Genomic DNA, 22,892 nt, shown 5'->3' with positions numbered 1-22,892 from the left:
TCTTGGTCTCGTCTCAATCTCGATACTCTGTAGTCTCCATAATGTCTTGGTCTCTGTTGGTGTGATCTTGACTACAACACAACCATTCAAAACTCCCAGGGTGGCAAGTTTGGCCATTTGGTGTCATTTCTGAGTATGCATGACCCAATTGATATTTTTCTTTTTGTTCTCAAGAATATGCAGTCGGGTACTGTTCCACTAATAGCTTTGGGACGTAGTGGTTTCCAAACACTACAAATGATGATTAAGGGTTCTTATGATTGCTTTTTGTTGCCGTTATGAACAAAGTTGAATGAGCTGACAGAGAATGGTGTCAGTCAATAAAGGATTTAGATTTGGAACAATACAGATCAAATAATCGACACCACACACACATACACATCTCCAGTGTAGTGCAGCATTGTCCTAGTAATGGCCTTGGATGCTGCCTGGTCCTCCATCATCCATCTTTTCGGGCCTGTTCTCCCCGAGGAGAATGAAAAAGCATTCGAGTTAGCCCTTAGAAACCAATTAAAACAACCCATGCCTATACTTGTGTTGAGAGGAGGGGTGGGGGACGTCTTTTTACTGTGTTAGCATGTGGCCTGCTACTTCTTTTCCATCCTCTACACAGTAAATGCGAAAGCATAATTTTTTGTTTGTGTTGCAAAAATCGAACCTACCTGGGACAGTGAAAGTGAAAGCATTCTGTGTATCACAGAGCTTTTTAATTAACTATGAGTAAAATGTCTGTTTCAAATATTTGTCGCATGTACATAGCAGAAGTAAATTAGTTGTCTGCATTGAACTCATCCCCGAGGAGCAGTGGGCAGCAAATATGTGGTGTCCAGGGAGTGAATTAAGATCTTGTGTCAGCACTTTGGTCAATGAAGCTGACTGGAAATTACCCTTGCATGTTTGTGGTCGTAGGGAGGAAACCAGAGCACCCACATAGGCATGGGCGGGAGCGTGCAAACTCCACACAGAAAGTCCCTAAAGTCAGGTGTTACGACGTGTTAGAATCAAACCAGGGATCTCGTTTTGAGGCAGCACTGCTAACTACTCTACACCTTGCTGTGGAAATGGACATATGGAGCCTGCAGTATATGGAGGAAAGCTATTAATAATTTTGGACTTGCATGTTTTTTGTTGTCAGAATCACTCTTCATCACGTTAGATTGTTTTTTCTTTATGACTTTCTTGTATCATTTGAATGGATCGTTCTTGTCATTTCACATGCATATTTACAGAGCAACGATATAGACTTAACAAGCACAGCCCGTGGAATAAATATGAAAAATAGTGACCAACAGAGGGAGACGGAATGGAAAGATCTGTCGGTGCAAGGGATGTAACAATATCTAAATATCACAATACGATATTATCACGATATGAAGCTCACAATACGATAATTATCACGATAACGTGGGGAGGTTGGCGATATTTAAAAAAGGTCACAATATTGTAAAAGAAAATTAGCTCATAATAAAAAAAATAAAAAAATAAAAAAAATGCAATTTGCTTTTGTACATAACAGCAATGCACATAAACAACATAAATATTGTGGCACTTATTTGCTAATGCAAGCCCACATTGAGTTCCTCCGCATATTGACCTGCTTCACAAGCATATTACATCAGAATTTAAACATAGAAGAGCCAAAACATCCCTAATGAAAATTAACTGCACTAAAAAAACTAACCGCCAGAGGGTGCTAGAACTGCACAAATGGAAATCAACCTGACTTTTTTTAACACATATGTAGCTTTTAATTATCGTGAACATGACGACGACGATATTGTGGCAGTTTTAATATCATGATATCACGATATTGCTGTTTTCGTTACATCCCTAGTCGGTGTGGGTTTTCAGAAAATGAAAAAAGAGAAAAGAAAGTGTGGAGATTTCAAAGCAAAAGCTAACCATTACCCAAATAAAAACAAATCAGGATATGAATAATTTTGGGCTTAACTGTTTTTCTTTTGCTTTTTCAGAAGGGTCTCTTACGTGGAATCACCATTCCAACTCATTTCCCGCCCCCTGCATCGCTTAGTGTCCACTCTTACAAACATTTCTTGTGTTGTTTCCACTTTTCACGTCCTTTTCCCTTCATTCTATTCTTTCCAAATCTATTCAGTTCTGCTCTTCTGCCATTTTCCCCAACGTGATTACATCTCACTTCCAACTGTTTTTAGACACCACTGTGATTTCTGTGTTGTAATATATAAGTTAAACATTACTATCCTCAGGAGAATTTAAAAAAAAATGGCAATGCCTTTTGAATATCAGCACCTCTAATTGATAAAATATTAAATTGTTGCTGCAGACATTTATTTTGGATGTAATCGGATGTCTCCCGTATCTGATAAGAACATTTTGCAAACTTTAAACGAGTTAGTTTTGAGGGTCTGTGATTTAGCTGATAAACTTGTGAAAAGCCTCACACCGTCTTTTTACAGTCTCTCTGTCTCTGCCCCCTGCCGCATCAATTTCTCCCCCTTTCCTAACCAGTAGATGTTATCTCTGCACTGCTGCTCGAGCGGCCACAATAGGTCTGGCGTCAAGCCTTTGACACAACGGGACAAGTTGTAGATGAGAATGAGAAAAAGCGACTTTGAATGGAAGTCAAGAGCTGTGACTGCGAAGGGAGAATAGAGCGAGTGTTTGAGCTGGTGGCTTTTCTGAAAGGCGGCTTTTGTCTGTGTTGTTTCGGCGTGAAAATGACAAGTTTTGTATTTGTGTGTGTTTTGATAAGCCCGGCCGAACAGAGAAAGCGATTTGATTACCATATCTGGAGACTTTTGACTAGAGCGCCACTGTGTGCCAATCATTCTTTTGTCTCCAGCTAAAACACTCGCATTCATGCACGCTGAAAAAGAGGCGAGCCAGTTGAAAAGGCACAAAAGGAATAGAGGAAGAAGGAAAGGGCACGGGAGAGAGCAAAAGATATTCACCATAAGCTTTGTTGGAGAAAGATAGAGAACACTCCATCATTATATCACGGTGGCCTTTCAGATTGGGCCTGCATGACACTCAACATTGCTGCCATCCTGTTGTGCTTCTGCTCAGTGTCGTGAATATCTGTGACATTAACATATTTTTCTTCCCATGTGGGCATGTGAAGAGCATGTAGACTGATAATTTATCAGAGAATGTGCAATTGTAGGTGCTTTTGACAAATCGTCCGACACGTGAAACTTTACAAAGTCACTTGCCAATGTACAAGTAATTTCACTTTTACCAGTTTTATACTGTGCAGCCGGGGCTTGTTTATGACGCAGTACCACGTTGCGCTTTTGTTTGCAATCACCGGTAGGTTCACTTTTGTGGTTGTATCTCAACAAACAATGTATGAGCCTTGGAAGAAAATATGCTCAGAAGTAGACATGTTTACTTCAAGCAATGTCCAAGTGCTACCTCACTATAACATGATACCCAATATGGCTTGACTGATTAATCCGCCAGCCGATTAAATTGTCCGATTATGGTCCTTTGAAACATCCGTTTGATGTTTGTCAAACATTTAGCGCTGATACGCAAGTGAAACCGGTCTCATTATTTATTCCACATAAATCTATACCACCTTGTATTCCTAAATACTGAATATATCATGAAATTTGTTGATGGACCTGTCCTTCTGAACAAAGCAAATCCTAATTAAAGATGCCCATTGAAATGCAGCGGAGAGAAAAAATGTTGTTCTAAGCATTAATGAATCGACCGATTAATCCGTATTCTGCATTTCTTTCTGCCAAAAATTGGCCTTGTCTTCCAAATATCCAAATTGGTCAGGCCCTAAAACCCAACCATCAACATATGCTCTACCCTCCTCCCTTATTATGTGACAGATGACCCCACCCCCCATCCATTTCTAATCCAATTAGCCTTCGCCCTAATTATCCTCATAATGACTGATTACCAGAGGGACTATTGTCTGTGTCTATGCTGCGGCTGAATAGCGCAGTGATTAGCGACATGGTTATAACTTGGGTAGCCATTAGCACCTCTGCACACCTTTGACAGAACTCAAGGGGAAATGGAGGGATCGAGAGGTCACTGTGTGCTGTAATTGTGTTCAGTAGATTAATCGTCCTGGGGTCAGAAGAGAGATGTAAGTGAGGGCTGGGTGGGTGCGTTTTAGTCGTGCTCGTTGGCAGGTTGTGAATGTTTGACTGAGCTGAAGTTGCAGTAATGGATCATCCGTCATTGTTCATTTAACTTAATTATGTAGCAAAGGATCTTAAGTCATACCAAGTGAATGTAGGGGTTAACAAATTATGTCGATGGATTTCACGTCTTAATTTCTTTACCGCTGGCTGAGATATTCTTTCATTGCTTCTGTCTGCAGCTATTTCCTGAGACTGGGCCCAGGCAAGGAGGAACCATGCTGACTATCACCGGTGAGAATTTGGGTCTCCAGTTCAAAGACATCCAGAATGGAGTCCGCATTGGAAAAGTGGCCTGCAACCCTCAAGAAGATCAGTACATCAGTGCTGAGCAGTATGTTGACATCTTTTTTTTGTTTGTCTCAGATCGTGTTGATGCTAACATTCCTCAGGGTTCCTCAGTTGCCGTGCTCTACATTTACACCAAAATCTGTGCTTGTGCTCGGTTCTTTTTTAAAGTGAAGGTCCACGTTAAAACAAATGGCAGCCAGTTTAACATGAAACATTTTATTCCACTATCAATCAGAATTATAGCCCAATCACAATTGAATTACTTCATTTAACCCCCTTCATCACAGTAAATCAGCCCCTTCTGACAGCCATGTAATGACATTTGAGTTGGGTGGTATACTCGTGAAAGCTTTGCCATGTGAACACTCACTCTGATTAAGTCATGTTTTCTGGGAAATTTTGTAAGTGGAGTCTTACTTCCTTTTACTAACTACAACACTCTATTAAGGGAGAAATATTATTTGAGCTGATAGCACGCAGAAGCTTGTGGTCGAGTAGATTTTTCATTGTAAATGGGAGGACAAACAATTGCAGTAATTGTATTCAGGGTAAGACATCAGCCAGTATTTCTTATAATCCCACTCTCCCTATTTCTTTGAAATTGAATTAAAATGAAAAAGAGATGCAGATATTAGAGTGGGACAAAATAGGTGGGGGTGGCTGCTTGTCACCCCCACTTGGGCGCTCTGTGGTGTCCTCAATATTCTATTTTCAGCGCTGTCGCTGTCGTTTGTAGTCAAACGATAGACTTGCTGAGTTTTGCACCAGTCCCAGCAGATTTATCATCTTTGGAACTGTCACAAGGAAGGAAACGTCACAAATTTGACTTTGATGCTTTGACAGGGGACAAACAATGTTGTACAGCTCAAGCCGGGGATGACAGGTGTCCCCGAAATGGCTTTAGAAATATGCTGTTGACATGTTTACGCTGTTTTATAATTCATCACCTCGTATTAATATATTCACAGGAAGCTTCTACAGTACATCTGCCTGCTAGTGCAATGTTTTGCCGACTCTTTGTTCTAGGTTTTCTCGACTGCATGTTCATTTTGTCTTTCTCATCACATCCAAGACCACAGAGGTGTCAATTTTTAACTCTGTCCGCTCTGGAACACTGTACTGGCTTGTTGTCATAGCACCCAAAGGAGGAGGAGGAGAAAGGGGCAAAGTTTGCAGTCAAGCTGTCCTGATAATTAAAAGTGATGTTCCATTAGTGGCCCGGTTACTCTCTTCATTCCTCTGACCCTGTCAGAGTTGCCTCTAACACAGGAGAGGCAAGATTATGCGACTGACGCTGTAGGTCGAAGGTCAGCTGCTGGAAGAGGAAAAAGGATTTGCACTGATAGTTAGGCACAAATATAACTGGTTAAAGGAGGAGAGTAAAAATGAATTTGGTTAGTTGCTGCCAGAAATGACGTGAGAAAGGGACAAACAAAACCTTATGAAATGTTCAAATTGTGTTCATTTTCAGTTGTATTTATTTATTTATTTATTTATTTATATTTATTTTTACATAAAAATAAATATGTGTATTCCTCATTTTATTGGAGTATTTTGACATATGCACCACAGTATTCTGTTTGGCTCGTTTGCCCCACTGGCGTTCCACAGGGTTCTCTTTTGGGGCCTCTGCTGTTTTTATTGTATTTGTTACCCCTGGGTTCCATGTTAAGAAAACATGGTAATTGATTTCGCTGCTAAGCGAATGACAGTCAGATGTATGTCCCGCAGCAAAAAGGAGGCTTTCTCACTGAAGCCGCTTTTGGCAACTTGGCTAACATGAGTTAGTGGCTGGTGCTCATCAAGTCAGCTCTCTTTAAACATGTAGAGAAATAAATGCACACCGTAGACATGTTTTTGTGAATATTGATTAAATAGTGACTGACTTGTAATTTGAATGACTGTTCATAGTCTTGTTTATCATTTTAACTTCCTGATTATAATCAAGCATATGTAACAACTTATTAAAATGATACAATTTAATATTTTAATTAAATACAGAGTTGTTTGAAACTAGACATTGCACATCTGATTGGCTGGATCAGGATCGGACAATATTTTTCATTTTATGCATAATCAGTGATCAGATGTAATGTCTTGATTTACCCGATTGATCATTGACCTCATTGATCGGCCCCTTTTAATAAATCATTACATGCTATATTTAATATTTGTCAGCCTTTTATGAATATGTTTTTTCTCCATGCATTTCAATTGACATCCATACCCCCTGTGAATGGTTGGTAGCAGTCGACTAGAGTAAATCTGAGCTCAGTTATCTTCCCCCCCCCCCCAACGTGTTGATCGGTGATTGGCCCAAAAAAAAATCCTGATCATCTAAAACATATTTGATACCACTTTTTTTCAGGACTGATACCAGCACAAGTACTCCACTTTTGAGTAGTCACACATTCATGATGGTTAATTGAAAACTAAATCGTCCAGAGTTGTGAATGTGAATCATTTTGGGCACTGCAGTTCGCACTACATCTTTTTTGATGACACTTAATCGGCTGCTACTTGATGAGCTGCAGCACAGATATGCAATTCCCACATTAATTGTTATGTCACTAAATTGATATGGCACTGCACATAGTGGATATCTTTTATTTTTATCCAGAAATGTTCTCTCCATAAATAGGTTTCCACATGTCAAATGTCATGACACTCCTCCGATGGAAGACGACACATTTCATCAACTTACCATCAGTTTATCATCCCCATTCTCATTACAGTGATTTAATAACATCTCAATTCAACAGCATCTCATTTTGGCAAGCATGATGCAAGTGAAGCCCGGTTTCTAACTGAGAGCTGTCCAGCATTTTAATCAAAGCTCCTAGTGGGAGTCCAGGGAATAAATGAAAAGCAAAATAGAAACAATGGCCATACAACATACTGCATGAGAACGTGAAATGCAGTGGCAGTGTAGTTGCCATGACCACCTGCTGAGAGACTGGAAACTGGGGAGTTAATAACTCATCTGAGGGAGTGAGGCAAGCCGAGGAGATGTGTTGGATATGAGCTTGTTCAATTAATCAGCCTTGCTCACTTTAACCCGCTGTCTCTTTCTTTGTACTTTCTTCTACTTCGCCTCTCTTTCTTCTATCTCGGCCTTTTCTTTCTGTCTCATTCGTTCGCTCCGGCTAATTAACAGTCAAGCATGACTTCATTGGGTGAAATGTGTGGAAGCGTTTGCCCTGTGGGCTAGACTGCAGCCATTTCTTCAGTGGAGTTTCATTTGACCGGCCAGCGCCAAGACAGCTTTGTTGTTGATTTGTTCTGTGTTGTGTATTTTGTGTTCTCTTTTGTCAGCCTTATTCTTTACAATATGATTGTCTTATTGTAATGCAAATATTCAAATGCAGGCGTCTGTCTGTTCCAGGATTGTGTGTCGACTGAATGATGCAACAGGTTACCGGGTGCAGGAGGCTCAAGTGGAGGTGTGTGTGAGGGACTGCATTCATCCAGACTACAAAGCGGTCTCCACCAAGGCTTTTACGTTTGTGGTAAGAGTTGAGGTTATAGGATGGATCGTTCGGTCCCACAGCTATGTCTTATTATCTTCTCTGTGTGTGTGTGTTTGTGTGTCCCTTTTCAGTCCCCATACTTCACCCGTGTCAGGCCGTCCACTGGGCCGCTGTCTGGCGGCACAAGGATCACCATAGATGGCAGTAACCTCAACGCAGGCAGTGCTGTATATGTCAAGATCGGACTGCATGCCTGCCGCTTTGAGAAGTGAGTGAACCCAATGTACTCCAAATATTTGTCCAGATTATTGCATTGTCATATATAAACACACTATATCATAGCTCCCCCTTGTATTTTTTAAATACCAATTACAAGTCAGGCTATACTTTAGCGTTTCATAATTGCGGAAACATAGCTTTGATTTGTAGCAGATTATAAAAATGGCTTGGTAGGAGGCTGACCTGTGGACATTGTAAGAATAACAATGGAGCCTATTATTAAGGCTGCTACAGTAACATTTTTCTATTGTGGAGTGTGTGGCCTATATTTATTAGACATTATTTGCGATTTCAAGGAACTATTGGATTTTTAAAAGGCACACTTTGCTCTCCACAGTATTTTTTTTCCCCCCGGTTATGGGTACATAATTACAAAGGCAAGGTTTCTAATGTACACATGTTAGTGCACGACAGCTACTGTAGCTTTGTTGGGTTGCACTACAGGGTGTTCCAAAATGGTTGACCCCATTCTAAATGCCCATATCTCGGAAACTACTTGATGGATCTTAATGAAACTAAATACACTTTATGTTGAAGGTCATAAGTTTTATTGGTTACATTTACAAAGAAAAGTACAAATATTTGTTGGTTCTATGACAGATTTTCATAAATGTTCAACACCAAGTGGCAGGTTATATTTTGGAATTACAGCCCAAGTGCTTTTTAGGACGCTCAGAACTTCCTTTCCTGTATTTTGTGTAAGCTCGATGTTACACACAAAAACTTGAAATGATTCTACACAAGCTGTGAAAATTTGAGGTCATTCCAACGAAAATTGTCAAAATTATAGGTCGCTTGCACATCGTAATGCATCATGGGAGTTTTTCCTTCGGGCGCCATATTGGGTGTCCGCCGGTTCACAAGGTACACTCGCGAGTTACACGGTAGAGCTTATCAACCTGATGTAATTTTCGCAGTATTTTCACGATTTACCGGAAGATCAAAAACAACGATACAGGCAGAAGGTGTCTCTGTGTGGCGGGATTGATCCTAATTACGTCCTGACCAAGTGTGATTTTTTTTTGACGGAGAAAGCTTGCTGGCCAAATGTGACTTCTCTGGACATTTTTCACTACCTCGTGTTGACAACATGCTCCATAACACGCCAACAAATCCCTGGAGGCTTACAATTATTTTGTAAGCGGGTGGATACAGAGTGTAAACTTTAACATCGCATCAGAAGAAACGGTTGCTGTTGCACGTAAGTAAACCACATGGTGTTGGTAATTCTGCACACAAAAATGTTGATTTGTTCTCAGGCTTCCTGTTATCATTGTGTTTACATGCACAGCTAGGTTTACCTGATGTGGTTTTTCTAACAATTTTATAACAGGCAAATATGGCAGAGCGTATAAGAATAAAAAGTAACTATGCACAGCCTCCCCGTGGCTTAATTAAATTTAATGCTACCCTTTCACTAGTTACATGTTACTTAATCAACTTATTCTAAATGGTTAAGGTTAACCACTCTCAGAGGACGTATTTTTAGTTTCAGTTTCCAGTACAATAAAACGTGTTCATGGTAACTACTGAGCATACTGACAGCTTTTCTTATGATCTCACGGTTAAGGAGGCTGTCACAACACCCAATTTCTGTCTGGTGCCAGATGGCAACAATTCCCATCACTTGTCACGACAACACCAATAGTATTACCAGGTATGTATGGCTTTACTTTTTGTAGTTTCTTATTTAATTCTATGTTTCATATTTTCATTACAATGTTTGTAATATTTTCAGATTCAGGCACAGATGAGTTTAACTGGACGGGACTTCTGCGACTTTGTGGTGTGGACAAAGTGTGATCGAGCGAGTCCACCCAGATCGCTCGTTTTGGCCAGCTGGAAAAGCCAGAGGTTTTTTTTCCCAAAATCCCCTCCTTACCTGAACTGCTCGGGAGAGCATTTACTAGATCAGCAGTGGACTTCCAGTGTTCCTGCTCAGCCGCTGTCACCTACCACTTGCTCATGTACTTCAAAGATGCGGAATAAAGTAGTTTTTTGTGCTGCAGCAGATTGTAAAATCAAATGATATCACTTGAAGTGTGCCAATCTAGACTGCCAAAAGGACAGTGGTTTTGTGACAAGTGTGAAACAAGGATTCTTGGGAAAACTGTAACACAGTACTGGTACTTGTCTTACATTAAAATTTTTTTTAAAAGAGAGCAACTTTTTCCTCTGTACATAGCATAATGAAAGTCATTGCGTACCCCATCAACATTACATCATACCGTCATCTCAGGATGGTAGGCACCTGTGCTAAAATAAACTACATTAATTAACAGTTCAATTTTTAACCCTGAAATTACTACATCTAATCATTATTCACTTCATTTTTTGTGCTTTTAGAAATAATAGAGATTTATGCCATTACTTTAAGAGGGACCATATTGCACATTGAGTCAAATCCTGTCATTTGTCTTATGTATAGCTTTGTAAACAAACCCAACAATAGAATTTGTATAAACGCTGCCTTTATTAGCGCCAAACAAACAGTCGCATGTTGTCCTCCTCCAATGCTTTGATGCTCGCCTTCGTTACCATCATGTCATTGGCAATCAAGTCGGTGTGGCATGAGATCCCTAAAGAAAAAAATAAAGAAAAAAAAATCACAAAAAAATACGGTACCAGTAATAGGTTTAATATAGTAAAGTAGTGTAAAAGAAATGTACACATTTTGTTGCATTTTTTAATGTATGAACATTGCTACAGGCAAATACTTATTTCTATAAACACTTCCAAATGTCTCTAAAATATAAGGTGCGTGTACACACACAAACAAACACATACATTCACTCATGCATACAATATATCATGTAATGAATTCTGAGTGGCATACCAGAGTCAATGATGTCAGCAGTACTTGAGGGTACAGGTTACTGGAGCCATCTGGCTGCATAACTGCAACAATCTCTGCCACTTCGAGTCGTCTTTTCTTTGCTTGTCTCTCCTGTGCACGTTCATATCTTGGCACCGACTGGGCTGAGACATAGATGTTGTAACTTGGGGCCCAACTTTAATGTTGGAGCCCAGTCGGGATGATTGGACAGAAAAACGGGCGCAGGGCGACCTGTTAAAATAAACAAATATATAAACAAATAAAATATGGAAAGACTGGTTATTTTACCGCAGTAGGGTGGCCGTGAATAAGTTCTTTAGCATGATGTGTAGGCTACCGGGGCTCTGTTTTCTTGCATCAGCCCCTTCTGTCTCTTTTTTTTCCAAGTTTACATTTTGCCACCAAAAAACATGTTATCGGCATTAAAAGCCCAAGACTAATCAATCCAATTTCAGCAGTAAACACTTTGCACTAGCACTACTTGGGTGAAAATGTTCGATGTTAGCTTTCGGCTAACGTCCGCTAGCCAGCTTGTACTACCGAACTTGCTTGCTCATGAATCCAAAACATAAGCAACTTGCCCATATATGGGCGGTCGAAACGTTATTAATCCTCATGCATTAAATAAAGGTAAACAAGCTTACCGCTCACAAAGTGATCGCTGCACACACGAGCCCAAAGTAATGACTTCCCTCCGGAGTCCGCACTCCTCTGTCTCCAGGCCCTGGTTCCTAATTATTTTCGGAATTCGGAAAAAAGACCGACCATTTTCCCCCTTGGCTTTGTTCGAACAGCCAACGATACAGCAACAATGTACCATTTTAAACGCAGAAAACAAACGTGATAGATACGTGTTAGACCGAATCGCTACGTAAATGGAGGCCACCCAGCATGGCGACTACGAGAAATCCGAGGCGGAAGTGACGACATGTGCAAGCGACCTATTGGCCTACAAAATGGGGTCAAACATTTTGGAACACCCTGTATACTATATGCAGGGTTTCCTCTTTATAAGCTTGGTGGGCCACCAGGCTTTTCTTGTCACCCCGCCAGGCTAAGATTTGAAGCTAAGAAGCTCATGACAACAATGTTATTAAATTGAGCTTTCTTTCTTTTTTGTCCCCATTTTGATATTTTCTTTATTCCTCCTGATACCATTTTTTTTTCAGCAATTTCCCCCCCAGCATTACTTCCATCAAGATGCACAAAAGTTACCAAATAAAACTGTATTTTATTTGAACTGCTGGGGAAAAAAAAAAGATTTAAAGCTTGACCAGTGCTTCATCTGGATATTAAAATGTTAAATACTATTTCATAATATTTCACACTCTTTTAACACATGGCAGATGTGCTTCATCGCAACATTTAACACCTGTAACACCGGTCTGTTTCCAAATTGTATAAGCGTTAATGTGTGAATATTTTAAGAAAATAAATTAGAAATGGTGATAGAGACTTGAACCCACTTATCTAGTGCTTTGAAGCTGAACATTTGAGTTATATTCTTGTTCTATGTAGCATTTGTTTTTCTTCTATTGTGTTCCTTTTCAACCACAACAAGTGAGAGGTCCAACTAATGAGCTTGGACCTATCAAGTTCTTTTTATATCATAGCAAAGGCCAATTTAAAGCTCTGTAGCACACCCTGAGAAAGGTGAACATAATAGTCTTGGCCTTTCATCCACTGAGCAGCAATAACCTTTATGGCCAAAGTAATGAACTGGATGTGTCTGTCTTTTTAATGTGTCTTTGTATTCAGTGGGGCCTCAACTTTAATCAAAACCTATTTACCCCAAGTCACTCATCCGCTTATCTCCCTCTGCAACGCCTTTTCCTTCTTTCGTGTTTTCTTTCGCTCCGTATCCCCCATTGGCTTTCTTTTGTGCTGGCCGCAACCTTGTCAGAAATACATACGTGACACCACAGGCACCCTCAGCAGTGACAGTGTTGTGAAAATAGTTACCATGGAAACAAGAGGACTAGTGGAATGTGGAAAAAGATTATTTATTTTTTTTAAAGTCATCCTGCTTTCCTTCTGTATTCAGCCCCCATTTTAGTCCCCTTTCAGTTTGGGTATGCATGGATGTTCAAATTGCATCCTGAGTGACAGCAGGGATTATATTCATAAATGGCAATTATGGATTCCATGTTTTGTATATAGTCTATAGTATGGCTGCACAATATCTCAGAAAAATATTGACATAAAGACATGCAATAAGTTTCATTTGGAATTTGATGCTTTTATCTGAATTTGACCAGTCAGCCTCTAACTAAAATGTGCACCACCATCCATTAGTTGAACATTATCGAGATGTAATTATAATTCATTAACTAAGAATATTAGGGATGTCCCGAAACCGAGTCCCGATCACGTCATCTTCAGCTGATCGGTATCGGGAGAAAATGATCGGGGTTTTCATTTTTGGCAATTTTGTTTTTATTATTATTATTATTTTGGGGCTGCAAAGCAACTAAATAATCCAGACGTAAAAATATATTACCAAACAAAATGTTTTACTAATTTTTATTTATTATTTTGTGCACTTCTGATGGCACCCACCAAAATTATTGGGATGGTTTTATTCAAATGAAAGAAAAAAATTAATACTTTGCCGAGGAATCGGATCTGGACTCGGTATCGGCAGATCCTCAAAATCAGGTGACTCGACTCAGACTCGGGTGCAAAAAAAAATGTGATCGGGATATCGCTAAAGAATTTGAGTTTGCTTATTTTGCTGCATGAAAAATGTAATTCTTTCATTAGATCATAAAAATGTCATTTCCTTAGGTCCATGTTAAATATCGCAATGATATCAATATCTCCATATTCAGCAACTATATCGCATGACATTCCAATATCGTGCACCCCTAGTTTATGGATATGATTCAAGAAATCATATATGTTTCCTGTTTCATTTCAATAATGTTGTATGTGAGCTCACAAGTCGAAACATGACATTCTGATGAATATTATATTTGTGGAATATGAGTTATAAAGCAAAATCTAGCAGTTTTTATCCATCTCCGCGGGCGGCCATTTTGGCACTTACTGTCGACTGAAGATGACATCACAGTTGCTCACGGCTCTGGCAACAACTAAACACAGATCATCTGTTTTCTGAAGCTGAGTTGTGATTGGTTGTTACCTAAGCAACTGTGATGTCATCGCATTTTCACTCGACAGCAAGTTGCAAAATGGCCGCCTTCTGATATAGATAAAAACTGCTGGATTTTGCTGCTTATTCCACTAACACAATATTAACCGGAATACAGTATTTAGACTAATGGCGCTGCATATAACATATATTTGTCAAGAAAATGTTTTGGGGGTTGACTATGATTCGGTGCACTCAAATCTTTCAAATAACAAACAATTTCCTGATTCAAAACAGATTTCGTTACACGCCTTATTCTTATATTTCCATCCAACCTGTCTCGACCTCCCTGAAAGAGCCTGACTTCATCATCTCCCCCATCATCTCCTAGCTCTCCATGGATTTCAGCCTCCCCGCAGACGAGGGAGGAGGATTTGTGTACAGATCCGTGTGTCAAACTCCCATTCAGAATTTCACACTGCGCCACGTGCCATTTGGGCACCTTGTTCACATTTGCAGGGAGCTAAAGCTCAGGAGGCAAAAGGCTCTACCTGCGTTTAGCGTATTTATATGCAAATTCAGCGACACCCCCACACTGTGCACAAGCACCTTTTTACATGCCCAGACAGATGGATTCATGGGAAGCCTATCCCATGTTACTTTGCCAACAGTGTTTCACCCTGACATTGCAGGACACCTAAAATAAACCTCCGGAGCGGAACACAAAGTTTCCCTGCAGGTCACAGCTGGTCGCCTGTCTGCTCGTGATGCCGTTACATCACACACACAGAGACGACCAGCTTCATCTGTCACATCTGATCTTTCAGCAAGACGGAGCACAGTCGGGAAGATAGATGGTTGACAGGAAACGACTGCTACACAGACGAAAAGTTGCGAGCACTTACGACTGACATTAAGTGTATCTTTGGTGCAAATGTTAAATAATTTGAGTTACTTCAATACAAATTCTATGTGTAACCTTTTTAGAAGTTGTTTTTAACACCTCAGCAACCAAGCTTTCGTGACTGACATGTCCCTGCACTACTCTCTTGATCTCCTGCTCATCCAGGCGAAACAGCACCGAGATAGTGTGTGTGACCCCAGCCGGACAAGCTCCAGGCCCGACCCCGGTCATGGTGGACATCAATTCAGCCGAGCTGAGAAACCCAGAGGTCAAGTTCAACTACTCGGATGATCCCACCATCCTCAAAATTGAACCCGACTGGAGCATTGCCAGGTAAGAGGAAGCGATAGTATGGGTTCAAATAACTAAATCGCTGATATTACAAGTGGCTTTACATTGCATATGCAGGGTGGGTTTGTATGGAGGACCAAAATTGCCAAAATTAAAAGTAAATGACTAAATAAATAAATAAACTGAATAAAAGTGAAAATAAAAGTGGATATAAAAAATATCATTCAAAATTTTTTATTTTTTGAATCTTTTTTTCTTTTTGTGTGTGTATATATATATATATATATATATATATATATATATATATATATATATATATATATATATATATATATATATATATATACATATTTTAGGCGTGTCAGGTGATTCGAATGTTTAATTGTAATTAATTGCATAACTTCAATAGTTAACTCACGGTTAATTGCAAATTTTATCTGTTCCAAATGCACAGCACAATGTTTTTTTTTTTTTCTGTTTTCATACTCTTGTTAACATAAAAGTGGGGAAAAAATAGAAAGTAATAGAACTATGGCTGCAGCTTTTAGTAATTGATACAGTAATTTCATAATAATTCATAAAATTGAGTTAAAATTCAAAAGATGTACTGTACTGTAAAAAATGAGTGTGATGTTGATTTGTGTTGAAGTCATTTTTCTGCCACTAGATGGCAACATTTCTAAGACGTTGGTGACAGCTCAGTGCATTTTTCTTTTCATATTAAGAGCTATCTCATCTTTAACTTGTGAATTTTTGCAATTGTAAAATACAACTTGACCTCAGTCTTCACAAATATGCATTATTATTAAATTTATTACTGCTAAATTTGGACATGGACGTATCTGTTGTGTTGTGACTGGAATTCCCCCAGTGCAGACTTTTTGGGGACGGTTATGAATCGCGTGTTACAAAAAAATAGTGGCGTTAAATTAACTCAAGATTAGAGCTGTAAATTTGACACCCATATATAGAGTTTTTATTTCCATTTAATATTTGAATTCTGTTTTTTTTTATATCCGTTTATAATTTTCATTTTTATTCATGTATTTATTTTGTGATTTATTTATTTTTAATTTTGGCAGTTTTGTTGTCCATAGGGTTGCGCACGATGAACGACATCAAGCGATTAGTATTCGTTGTTCGTCGACGGGGGAAGGGATTGCGCATGTGACGCTTACAGCCTGGCAGAGGGCAAGAAATGCTTTGACATATCACCAGGCCTATAAAACACTGAGGGAAACCCTGCATCTAAATAGTTGCATGAAAGTGATGAATGCTAAATAATTCTGAGTGGAGTGTTATCCTGCTTACCCTATACTTCATCATCTATATAAAATGTAATAAAATGTATACTTCATATGAAAAGTATTTGAGCTACAGTGCTGCTTGATGCATCTATAGGGCGGATACAAACGCACCAATGCATTAATAATCCTATCTGATGGTTGCGCTGTACATTCATGTATTTTCAGATGAGACTCACCAACTAAACTGAGATATGGACTCGCGTGTCAGCTCGTTGATGTAATAATATTCCACCAATCCTCCCTGGCCGCATCTCAGCGAGTCGAAAAACAAACATTGCTCTCAATTTTCAACCTCATCTCTCTTTTTAAAGACCTCTTATTTATGCTGTTTATAGTCGTGTATGAAAAGTAAATGTTTGTGAGCAGCAGCAGCAGTATGGGAAGGCTCCTGGAGCAGTGCACCGCTACGTGATGAGCTGCAGCGCAGATATACAGTCTGTGTAAATATTACTTGACTTTATTGAAATGAGGCTTTATAGCCACGAGAAGGATCCCTGCTCAAACACAAGCTGTGTTGTGGAGTGTAAAAAAAAAATAAGGAAATAAAAAAATAAATTGGAAAGAGAGCTTGGAGCAACCAAATGCTAATCGGCTCACTAATGTGACCTAGAAACGGCTCACGTGGTCGTCATTGACTTCAGCAGTAGTAGACTTCTAGGAAATGTTTGCGCATTGTTTCAATGGGATTGCATTTCTCGTATGTTTTCAAATAATAGGACCTATCTAAACTTGATGTGTCCTCAAAATGTAAGTCAAAATAATAATATCAATATGGAGTGCCTTACCACAATTCAACAAAGATTCTGCTTATCTGCATTCTTTGGCCGCAAGGTATTTTGGTTGTTGGATTATTTACTGTACTTACTGTAGCAGATTTTTTTTTCTTCCACTTAGTTCTCCTGCAGAAGATTCATTATTCTCATGTACAGCGCCTCTTTTGTTACTGTGTCCTCTTTTGTCACCCTGTTCTGAAACAGATCTCATCCAAAACACTCTTGATCCCCATTAAAAGTCATTGTTGGGCTAACAAAACATTGAAGTGATTTTGCAAAGATTAGGTCTTATTTAAACAGTGATGGTGATTATACCCTTCACAATACATCCTTTACACTGTAAGTGTTGAAAAGGTTTACTCCAAGTGGCCATGAGATATTTTTCCTGCTAATTCTCCTTGAAAATGTTCTTGTGTGAAAATCTCCTAAATACTTTTGTCTTTTCACGTTTTTTTCTTTTTTTTTTGTTTTTGCCACTTGGCCGCCTGTCAGCCGCCTTAATGCCATTCAAAACCCTTAAAGCCTCCTCTCCACTCAGTCATTTTTTTTTCTTTCCATCTCATCACCGGCTACCCAGGCTTAGAGATAAGACACTGGAACGCCTAACTTGTTTTATTTTCTTTTATTTACTGAATATAGCTATATGTTGGTGGTGAGGTGGTCTTCCTGCTTGTATAAAACCCAGCAATGTCAAGATTATTTTAGTAAACGAAATCTAATAAAATAACTAAAACTAAAATAAATAAATAAATAAATAAATAAATAAATAAATAAATAAATAAATAAATAAATAAATAAAAAAACATTTCTATGATCTAAATAAAATAAAAACGAAAATGCTTCTAAAAAAACTGAAACTACATATTACATTTACAAAACTAAAACTATACAAAACTATAATAATAGCGAAAATGTCCTCTGTTTTTAGTCTTTGGGAATTAATTTAATTCATGACACCTTGGGGTCGATTTTAAATGTATATTTATTTTAATATTAACCGGATCGTTTGAAAGTATGTCACACAGGAGTCACGTCATCTAGCAGCAGCCAATAGAAAAGCACCTTCAGATGACATCGCTCCTAGGCGACAATTTTGCGTGTTTGACTTTTGACTCCAATTTCTCGGCTCGCCTGCTTTTTCATTTAACGCGGCTGAAATACAATGTTAGGTAAGAAATGTGTTATTTCTGTACCATGGTTTTTATTAAATATTGCACACAATGGGTACACTTAATAAAAAAAAGAAAACTAATACTGAAATTAACTTAAACTAAGCATTTTTTTAAATAACTAAAACTAAAAAAAAATAACAGAACCGCCCTGAAAACTGATAAAAACTAACTCAATTTAAAAACCAAAACTCAAAATTAAATAAACTAATAACCCTGCACCCTGTTGTGCGTTGTGGACCCTAAACCCCCCTCCATTTTGAAGTTGTATGTTAACTCATTTAGCTGCTGTCAGACTTATTCGCATCATCTAAAGTTCAGCGTCTCAGGCCAATAGGGGCTGTTAAGAAGGCAGCGAGGAAAAGGAAGTCTTTCACCCGTGTTCCCAACGTCTCTGTTGGTCAGCATCACATGAACCTGAATAGGTCACAGGTGTAAAGGTTACACAACATGTTAGATCACTGACAGCACGGCCCTTTCCGAGTGTATATCTCTTGGTGAAAATACCACAGCAAAATTTCAGAAGACAAAATTTAATATTTGCCGAAAGGTGCTCTGGAAAGTTTGTTAAATATTGTATGGAGAGGTGGTATGACGTACAATGAGATAATTGCCAGAGCAATTCACTTTGTAGTCGGGGTGGGAACCTGTGGGTACCTGACGACATGATACGATATGCGATACAAGCCTCACGATATGACCATACCGAAATTATCGATATATTACGCAGGTAATAAATCCACAATAATCTATGATAAAATTAATCATAAAATAATAATAATAATAATAATAATAATAATAATAATAATAAATATCAAATTATAAATAAATAATAACAATCAAATAATACATAATTCATAATAATATATATATAAAATAATATAATAAAACTAATATAAATAAATACATATAAAAAATATGTAATATATATAAAAATATAAATAAAAAATAATTCAAAATAAATCGTATATAATAATAATAATAATAATAATAATAATAATAATAATAATAATAATAATAATAATAATAATAAAACCAAGCTCATGAGTCTTCTTCGCCTGAAGACTTCCGTCCATTTTCCCACCACTCTTATGAGGCGCTTCCCCTAGTGGCCCGCCAAGGAATTGCTCAGTAAGTCATGTACAATGGAGCCGTTATAGTGGCTGTATATTAACTACAAATATCACGATACTTGCGTAGGCGTATTGATAATCTATCGGGAGACAAAGTATCACGATTTATCGCGATATCGATATATCGTCACACTCCTACTTTGTAGTTAGCGCAGTTTACATTTGACGTTGAAGCATGCAAAGATGCTGGTGACATCGCTCAGTCTGAGGGTACACTTTTTCTCTTGTAATGTAGGTAAAACGTAGCAAATATAATTTTATTTTTAGGACATTTGGAATGCAATGTCGGGTAATCGCAAGTGCATTTTTGTTGACATGGCCTGTAATTGTTCTTCCTCATTTGTTTAATAATCTCTTTTAGTGGCGGGACCATGTTGACCGTTACGGGAACCAATTTGATGACTATCAAAGAACCCAAGATGAGGGCCAAATATGGAGCTGCCAAGTCTGAAAATGTAAGTGAACACACACCAAGTGAGTGAATTGAATTCGCACATGTATGGCATCTCTTATCTTTCCTTTGGACATTCTCCTTAGAAGTACTGATTGTCAAATGATACACACACTCTCTTGGGACACGCACGTACCTCAGCTGTCAGTCAAGCAGCCAAGGGCCTATTTTCTGTTTGTTTTTGATGTTGAATTTCCTTTTAGCAGCTTTAACCTTTGAAATGTCAAGCAGTAATAAAGCGGCTCCAGCAAATCCCCCTCTCCTCACCTATAGCACCATGGGGCTTAGCTAACCTTTCCCCCTCACCAGCTCTTTGCTCAGAGTGACAAAAAAAGATCCCTTTTTTGCCTTTGTGGTCACCGTTTGCAGTCGATTTGGTTTTGCTTGGTTAATTTTCTGATTGACCTCTAGATTGAGTGATTTTGAAACATCCTTCCCCCCCTGTCTTGTTCTTAAACATGACATCCACTGACATTCTTTTGTCGCCTTTGTTTGTCAATGTTGCTATTTTTTCCAAACTATTTACACTTTTGACATTATTAAAACAGCATCCTCTTAACATTATAATGGAGACGATTCTCTTCTGAATGAACCTGTATGACTCAAGTGTCATTTGTGTCCCTGCTCAGAACTGCACGGTGGTCAACAACACGGTGATGGTGTGTCTTGCACCCTCCGTGGCGGGCTCTGACAAAGTTTTCTCCGAGGTGGGCAGCAGTCCAGATGAAATTGGTTTCATCATGGATGATGTGCATTCCGTGCTGGTGGTCAATGAGACTTTCAGCTACCATCCAGACCCTGTGTTTGAACCTCTGAGCCCCAACGGCATGTTGGAGCTGAAGCCCAGCTCTCCACTTATACTCAAGGTAAATGGACTTTTGCTTTTAGCATTGATCCATTTTGCGTTATTACTATCGGTTCTAAACCTGGTTTTGTTTCACCTCCATTATAGTCCTTTGATGTAATGTTGTATTTGTTTGTGTTTGTCCTCAAGTCATCTCAGATGCTTTTCCTCTTCTCATCATTCAATGAACCCTTTGGACAAACCTTTTTTCTTTCTGCTTTCATGTCAGACCTCTTGAGTAAAATGAACAATTGTTTGTGAATGAATGATGTCATGGTGGGCATGGAAGCTATTTCATTCAAGTACAACTTTACACATGACTCAAAAAAAACTTCAGTCTCACTTGTATTGTTTTAAGTTAGGCTACATAAAACTTTTGAGTCAGAATCGAAGATGGTCAGTGATTTAAAATAAATAAATAAAGATGTCATTTGAAAAGTGGTTTAGCACATGTTCCTCATTCCTGAAAGGTCATCATTTAAGATCATGAAGGTTGATAGGATGAAAGTAAAGGCCGTGCAATAAATCAAATGAATTCAATTAATTATTTTAAAAAGGGAATTGTTGAAAAATAGCTACGTCGTGAAATCGAGTTTTGTCTTCTGGATTATTAAACGATGTTGTTTTTATGTTCTGTTACATCTAAATGTTAATGTAGTTGTAATGTTGAAAGTAGCAGAATGCTGGATGGGTGGTTAACAAAACATGTTTACAATAGCAATATAATAATAATAATAATAATAATAATAATAATATAGTATAAGAGGTTTTGTAATCCCAATGGGACCAACCTGGTTAAAAAAAGTTTTAATGAAATGGAAAAAATAGCGACCAATTACTTAATTGTTGCATTTAAGCGCAAACTATGAATGTGGTATGTTAAAACTGATTTAGAATCAGGAAACATAATTGTTGTCCGAACATTTTGCACAGGAATTATTTTTGAATAAATGAAAGCTTTAAATAAATGTGTTTTGGGTTTATTAGATTAAAGCGATTAAAATCGTAATTGTCCCGAATGACAGAAAAAAAATCGAGATTTGATTTATTTTGTATTTTTGCCATATTGGCCAGCTATAATGTAAGTAGTTTTTTTTTGTAAATAAGGTAGCGATTCAGAATATGGACGGATGGAAGTTTTGTCTGACCTTATAATTGTGCAGCACTGATGCTATGGTTACCCACCATGAGCACAATTTCAAATTTGTGTCCCGCAGTTGAACCAAACCTGTTAGTAAAAGAAAATTAGTTAACCTCCTTAGATGGACTTTAAAATGATAATTGACCAATTGTGTTTGCCACCATATATCTAATATATTTATGTCCATAATGTGTGTGTCTAGGGCCGTAACCTAATTCCTGCGGCCCCTGGAAATACGAAACTGAACTACACGGTGCTGATCGGGGAGACGCCGTGCGTTCTCACCTTGTCTGAGAGCCAGCTGCTGTGCGAGTGGCCCAACCTGACTGGAGAACACAAAGTCACTGTGAGTACTGCCGAGCTCGGAAATGCCTTTTGATATTATTTGATAGACTTTATTTATGTTTGGTGTGTCACTATTTATTATTTCTAATAGAGTCCAGTTAGTTCATCACTGTTTTGTTGTTTTGGAAAATACAAAACGTCTGTGTGGGGGTTTTAATTATTCTCAGCTTCTTAGTTTGTGTTCTTTATCCCTTTCATTTGCGTCAATCCACTTCCTGCCTCCTCATTCATTCCGCTCATTCTTTTCCTCCCCAAGCAGAAATCCTAAATCTTTTTAGTCATTCCACATTCCCTCTCCCCATTCATATTTCTATACCCGTAAAAACACACATCTTGGCTCTAATATTGCTCGGGGTGTTTGCAAATGTATTTATATTTTAGAGGCTTTTCATTGGTCTTGGCTGGCTAGTATTCTCCTG

General features: G+C 38.5%; 1 protein-coding gene and 2 long non-coding RNA genes across 6 annotated transcripts in view; 2 read left to right on the top strand and 1 right to left on the bottom strand.

The window, feature by feature from the left end:
• Positions 1-22,892, top strand: part of plxna1b (plexin A1b) — a 205,628-nt gene that overhangs the window by 153,618 nt on the left and 29,118 nt on the right. For all 4 annotated transcript variants that reach the window (XM_077528740.1, XM_077528738.1, XM_077528739.1 and 1 more), the window contains exons 13-19: positions 4,328-4,479; positions 7,822-7,945; positions 8,038-8,174; positions 15,185-15,352; positions 20,054-20,147; positions 20,773-21,009; positions 22,331-22,474. In XM_077528740.1, coding sequence (XP_077384866.1) covers positions 4,328-4,479; positions 7,822-7,945; positions 8,038-8,174; positions 15,185-15,352; positions 20,054-20,147; positions 20,773-21,009; positions 22,331-22,474 — 1,056 coding nt within the window. The remainder of the gene's footprint in view (positions 1-4,327; positions 4,480-7,821; positions 7,946-8,037; positions 8,175-15,184; positions 15,353-20,053; positions 20,148-20,772; positions 21,010-22,330; positions 22,475-22,892) is intronic.
• On the top strand, positions 9,030-10,894 carry LOC144023383 (uncharacterized). The gene is made up of 3 exons (XR_013284541.1): positions 9,030-9,386; positions 9,756-9,842; positions 9,924-10,894. It is a non-coding gene; the product is annotated as an uncharacterized LOC144023383 (long non-coding RNA).
• LOC144023382 (uncharacterized) lies at positions 10,640-11,963 on the bottom strand. The gene is made up of 3 exons (XR_013284540.1): positions 11,666-11,963; positions 11,022-11,252; positions 10,640-10,764 (listed from the first exon to the last, which is right to left on the bottom strand). It is a non-coding gene; the product is annotated as an uncharacterized LOC144023382 (long non-coding RNA).

Source organism: Festucalex cinctus, chromosome 8, assembly GCF_051991245.1.
Source record: "Festucalex cinctus isolate MCC-2025b chromosome 8, RoL_Fcin_1.0, whole genome shotgun sequence".
NCBI classification, from domain to species: Eukaryota; Metazoa; Chordata; class Actinopteri; order Syngnathiformes; family Syngnathidae; genus Festucalex; species Festucalex cinctus.
This window is presented reverse-complemented; position numbering and strand designations above follow the sequence as displayed.